Source organism: Cucurbita moschata, unplaced genomic scaffold, assembly GCF_002738365.1.
Source record: "Cucurbita moschata cultivar Rifu unplaced genomic scaffold, Cmos_1.0 Cmo_Scf00010, whole genome shotgun sequence".
In the NCBI taxonomy this organism is placed as follows: domain Eukaryota; kingdom Viridiplantae; phylum Streptophyta; class Magnoliopsida; order Cucurbitales; family Cucurbitaceae; genus Cucurbita; species Cucurbita moschata.
In genome coordinates this window covers 372,070-378,430 of record NW_019268526.1, presented here as the reverse complement: position 1 = coordinate 378,430, position 6,361 = coordinate 372,070, and the positions used below count along the sequence as shown (strand labels likewise).

Sequence of the window (6,361 nt, the reverse complement as noted above, 5' to 3'; positions counted from 1 at the left end):
ATTTGTGCTTGAGTGAGTTACAAAGTCGAAGTTTAGGAAGCTAGTGTAGCAACCCTAGTTTTCTACTAACCTAGAGTTGTTACTACATGGCTGACGTAACTTTTTTATGTGGTTTATAAAACAATGACATGGACTTATACTCGAAAGGACCATAAAACAACACAAGGAAATATTCGAAGTAAATTGAAATAAAACAAAAAAAAAAGATAATAATAATAAAAGAGTAATGTCTTATACTAATCTAAAATCTACGAAAATCTATGAAAATAAATGTAACTACCCTATGTTGGTTCCATGATCTTTGATGCAATGTCAAAGCCAACTATACATGAGTGCCTTGCATTTACTGAAATGTAAAAGTAGCACATGATTTGAGTATTTTAAGAAGTACTCAATAACTGGTTCCACTATTAAGGTCAGAAAATGCAAATACATGCAACATGAATAGGGACCAATCATTTAAAACCATAGTCTCTTAGGTGGCCTCCGGTCTGGACAAATTGGGTGTGCATTATTTCCCTACACACGACCCACATGTGCGAGAGTGAGCCCACCAGGAGAGCTCGCACAACTCCTAGGCCTGCTTGCTGGGCTAGTTGGCTGTAACCAAACGTCCAAAGGTACAACGACCATCGTACATCAAAAAACTCATTGCCATACATGTCGTATCATGTCATACATTTCATTGCCAAGCATATTCATCTCAATATGCAACATGACATCTCATATGTACATATCATCGTAACATGACATATCATCATAACGTATCATATTGTTATACATCTCATGTCATCATAGCATAACACATCATCATAACTTATCATAGCATCATTAACATATCATATCATCATAGCATAACATATCATGATAACACATCATATGAAACACATGATATGTGTAAAGGCTACTGGACACGTTTCATCATACATAAGATAATTCTCCCGACCATATCGATAGTAAGGTCACTTACATGGATGACCTTAGCTAAAGTTCTATCTGACTCCCAATTAGCTTGTTTTCGTCCCTTGAATTCGTTTTTACTTATGACGAGGCTTCACTTATTTTGAATCTTCACTTAATTTCTTAGTAAAAATCGAATTCCTAACTTAATTTAATTTAAACTGAGAAAACAAGGATTATACTAACCTTAAACCTTTTAATAAGGTCAAATTCAGCTCTGAGAGGATAAAAAATGCATGAATCGATGCCAAAATCTGAGATTCGAGTTGAATAAGCTATTTTTCAGCCAAAGTCAAGTCAAGTTGCATCTAATCAAGTGAAATAGTAGGGAAGACATGCATCACGCACTCGTAGGGAGGCTGGAATGCACGGGTTGTCGAGTCGAATCGGGTTGAGCGCACGGGTATCCGTCTTTGGGCTGAGGGTTGCAGGCTAGTTGTTGGGCCACGAACGTCTACTAGGCCGCAGGTTACATGTTATCTCTCATTTGTGGGCAACATATGGACTATTTGCGGTAGTGGGTCGTGGGTTGTTGGGTTTCAGTTTCGATACACCCATCTTGAATCCAACTCGAGTCCATGGCGACTACCCTGCGTCTTTCTGTCTACTTTCTCTCTCTTTTAGAAGCCTTCTGTTTTTACTTTTCATCGCTCCTCCGTTCAGATCCCGACAACCATGAATCTGTGTTTACTTGCCTTCCACTCTCATAGCCTTCTAACCTTCTTGTCAAAACCCATAATGAACCTCCGTGCTAATTTATGTTCCGTGTCCACGAACTCTACCGTGAATCGTTTCATTCTCATGAAGTCCCTTGCATACATGGTAACTGAACATTCTCTTTGACTCAATAGTGTGAACTATTGCTTACTATGAAGTTGAGCATCTTCGAAGTAATATTCTCTCAAAAGGCACTCTTGAAGTCTTAACCACGAGATTAAACCTCCGTCAAGACTAAGAATCTTAGGGTGGATTGCCACCATAACTCCGTGTTACCTTGTCGCATGAACACTGCTCATTATACCTTCTGATCATCTAAGCAATTCATCAGCCCGAACACGATCTCTATTGATGTCAACCAAAACTGTACCACTATCAAATCATTCGTGGTCCCACTAAAGTTACGAGGGTCATCCCTCTTGAAGTCTCGCAAGTATTTTGCCTCTCCAGTTGACAACAATGCATTAGTTTATTGAATTGTTACCATCGTTTGTTGTAATGATTCTATTAGAACAGTTATGGAGTCTGATAGCCTAAGGAGCCGCTAGAGGTGAGGGTGGCATCATTTCGTAAGGTAAATTCACCAATCCCTCGTGGACCATACTTCTTCTACCCCTTTCTCTATCTCAGTAGGGGTCGTCGCCTACACCCTCTTCCTCGTCCTCTAGGTGGCATAATTGATATACAACACATAACATACTAGGTCTATAACGCTCAACTTATATACATTACATACTTCTTTTCTCAATCACATAAATACATTTACAACTTTGCATTATCATGATCATATTAACATACTTTACATAACATGTCCAACTTTGCATTCTTAATCATGTGAACATATAAAAATCAATCTACCACACGTATCATTTAACTATACCAGTTATTATCTTTAAATTGCATACCTAATGATGACAGTATATATGCTAGAGGACCTGGAAGTATGTTGGGCCTACATATAACACCCCTTCTTTTCTTGCCTTATGGCTTTTGCATCCACCATATTATTCACATAGTTTTACATGATAATACATAACATGACATAAATAGTATTTCATTTTATTTACAACACAGCGTAATGGATATCACATGCATACATATCATAGCATCATATGTCATTACATAGAACACAATCACATAACATAAATAATATGGTGGATGCAAAAGCCATAAGGCACGCACCATCATACATTATTCAATCATCTAATTGGAATAGTAAAGTCACTTACTTGGTTGGTTTTGGCCAAAGTTACTAATTATTCGATAGCAGCTTTGAAAACTTTACTTCAACGTTTAATTACACCTATGTCAAATCATATCACATATCTAGAGCATATCCATATCTTAGTCTAGCTAAACATGTCATTGGGTTGTGCACCTCTGGGTTAAGCCGTTTTTGTGAGCTGACTCATATCCGAATACAGGCCCGTGGATCCTTCTTCTCCACCTTATTTCAACATCCGTTTCCAGCTCCTATTCTGTTTTGCATCTCCGACGATTGCCGCCTCTCGTTTTCCTCTCCTATCACAGAGGGAGCCACGCTCGTCGAACTTGATACTCCTCACCGTCGTGTCGTCACCTTTGCGAACACTGTGAATACCGTCGTGTCCTCTCTTTCGGTCTCTCTCATTATCACTTTCTCTGTGTGTAGGTTGCAGATTGAACGAGGGTACGTTGATGAGGGATTACATGAAGGTGGGGAGGTTTTTAATAAGGGTGAGGGCGGTTATCCTTGCGAGAACGCCACCTAGTTGAAAACCTCACGATTTCCAGCGAGGTTTGAATTTTTTTTCATTCAAACCGTTACAAAATCGATCTCAATCAAATACGGCCCGTCTATTAAACTCTCTAGCGGCCTCTAATATCATTTAATATGAAGATAAAGAATTATCATTGTTCCTAACTTAGCGCACATCACTTCTCAATTTCGCCGGAATTAGTAGACTAAAAATACCCGTATACAACTCATAAACATAACCTAGAGTTACACAATATTTCCATTTCGAGCTATAAGCTCACATTTCGTACCTACTTTTATAGATATCACAAATTATATCATATCATTACGTTAAACTCCTAATCACATCAACAATAGGCTCACGAATATTAAACCTCCTACTATAGTATTTGTCAGAATTCCTTTAACTGGGCCTATATTTAATAGAATAAATAAAAAATGAGTCGAATAAGACGAACGAGAGCTTGACACGAGATTGCATGCGCTCACACGTGTTGGTACGAGCTCCCACACACCTGGCTTCCAAAAGGCCCCTTAGTTTCTAGGGATTCATGCATGTATATTTACTCATACTGATTACCAAGTCAATCAATGATGGCGGCAGATCAATTTGTGACAGTTTCAAGCTGTAAAAAAAACAAATGTTCAAACAAGTAACACCAGATTCATCGTTCAAATACACCATTTCTGTATGAACAGAGCCGTCTAAAAGTGACCAAGTTTTGCAGGTCAATCATTCCCTAAGAGAAGATACAACTCATTCAAAAAACCACTGCCATAAAACTCTTATATACCAAAGTCCCATGAAAACATTCTTTAATTGTCTGTCTGTGTCTAAGTATACATTCTACAGCACTTCAAACCATTTAAACAGAGAGTTTCAGATTTCAGCTCCCAAAAGAAAAATGTACTGTAAATGATATAAGAAAGTTTCAGAGTTCCATCCATAATCAGTAACTGGTGAGGTGTGACCCACTGCAATGAACATCAGAAACACCAGAAATTCTCAGCCTGGGTGACAATGTTGTAATCCCCACAGCATCAATATCATGATTTTGAATTACTTTTCTCTTCTGAGTTTCCAAATTTGCTCTATTATCTGTAATCCCTTCTGTTCTTGTCTCAGCTTCCTTCTGGGTAGCCATGGACACCATTGCTTGAGCATCTGCCACTACTGCTGCATCATCTTCTCCAGCATACAGAATCTTCTTTATTGCACTCACAACCTGAAGAACAGAGTTTATCAGCTCAAATTGAGCTCAAATGGACAGTAAATCTCAGGGTACTACTTCTACCTTAGAGTCCTGTATCTCATGACTCTGGCACAGAATCTCAATATCCCTCAATTTGGAAAAGTAAAAGTCTCTTTCCTTCTCAAGGCTGTCAATTGAAAGTTTCAGCTCTGTGATCTGCGCATTGGAATTCTCATCATTAAAGTGTTCAGATATCCTAAACAGAAAGAATTCACATCCATATTGTAACACAAGAACTACCTGTTCATCATATACTGGTGATCCACAGCTAGAGGAAGGCCTTGAAGTTTTTCCTGATTGATTTGAAGAGCTGACAGTAGAAGTTGCTTCATGTCTTCTTGAGTTATGAGAGGTATGTGATCTTGATCCAGTTGTTGAGTTCTTGGCTGAAGATTGAGAGGCTGCAAATTTCTTGCTAGCTTCTTTCCCGCCCTTGCAGGCTTCTCTCCTTTCTAAAGCGTTGTAACTGGAAAAGAAACAGAACAATTTTGTTGAACTCCTCCGTTGATAGAATAGAATTTGGAATTGTGATTTAACCAAAATTTTGAAGAACTTCAATTTCAAGTGAATCATAAGAAAGTAGATGGAATTACTTGTGAAGAACTCCTCCGTTGATGGAATCACAGTACCACTTCATCCACTGAATGAACTCCAAGTTATCAAGTGGCCTACCTTTCACAAGCTTGGTAACCTCGATATGCTGAAATCAAAGAACATAAAGAACAAGAAAAACGCAGTTTCAGAACAACAGACCTAGGTCAAAATCAAAACTGAATCAAAGCCATCAGAATTGGGGGAAATCGAACCTTGGTGATCTTGAGCTTACTAAATACATCTTGAAGAACCTTATAATTCTGAATCATTTCGTACTCGCTTTTGGCATCAAAATTGACCTTATGCATCGGCACCATCCCTGGATGAACCGCATCCATCAACTGGCACTGGATCGCACCAGAGCAAGACTGTACTACAACATAACGATTCTTCGTAAGAACAGTAAATCGCAACAATATTATGAAATCGCGATGAGAAATGAAAACAAAAATGAAGAGAAATTTCGAGGAAGAATTAGGGATTTGAGGAAGAATAGAATTGAAACCTCTTCAACTTTGGAGAGATTGAGGTGGAGAGTGGAATTGATCCACGAAAGAATCTCAGATCTGCCGACGAAGTAAGCCGAATCCATGCTTCCAATGCTTGAAGCCAATTTTTGTCCTTGAATTCCTGTTCCGAAGTGTGATTTGCGCGGTGAGATTGGTGAAATTGATATTGTTCCTTGTTTTGAAGGAAGAAGAAAGTGAAAAGCGTTGGGGGGTTTAATACGATTAAGCTTACAACGGCTATCAGTTGAGAAAGGTAAGAGGGAAAATTCAAAATGAAAGAACGGCGGGATCTTTGTCGGCTTCAAAATTTTGAATTTCTTCTCATGCAAATTGTAAACACCAGAACTTAACAGCCACTTGGCCCAAATCAGCGCGCCAAGCCACCACATGTCACTTCATTTTTTTTCTTTTTCTTTTATTTCCAAATTAATTAATTAATTAATTAATTATATATATATATATATATATATTTAGGATATACTAATTTGGAAATGTAAACTAGTTTAACTTCTGAATCCTCTACAATTCTTTTCCACCACTATGGCTAGTTTTGACGCAGCAGGGGCAGTCGTCATGAATGTCGCAAGTGG

The 6,361-nt window shown here is 38.4% G+C and overlaps 1 protein-coding gene across 1 annotated transcript; it reads right to left on the bottom strand.

The window, feature by feature from the left end:
- Positions 1–4,153: 4,153 nt before the first annotated feature.
- On the bottom strand, positions 4,154–6,160 carry LOC111448579 (microtubule-associated protein RP/EB family member 1C-like). The gene is made up of 6 exons (XM_023088260.1): positions 5,768–6,160; positions 5,475–5,630; positions 5,262–5,368; positions 4,909–5,134; positions 4,711–4,824; positions 4,154–4,641 (listed from the first exon to the last, which is right to left on the bottom strand). The coding sequence occupies exons 1-6, from the start codon at positions 6,158–6,160 to the stop codon at positions 4,366–4,368; spliced, it is 1,272 nt and encodes a 423-aa protein (XP_022944028.1). The 3' UTR covers positions 4,154–4,365.
- Positions 6,161–6,361: the final 201 nt, after the last annotated feature.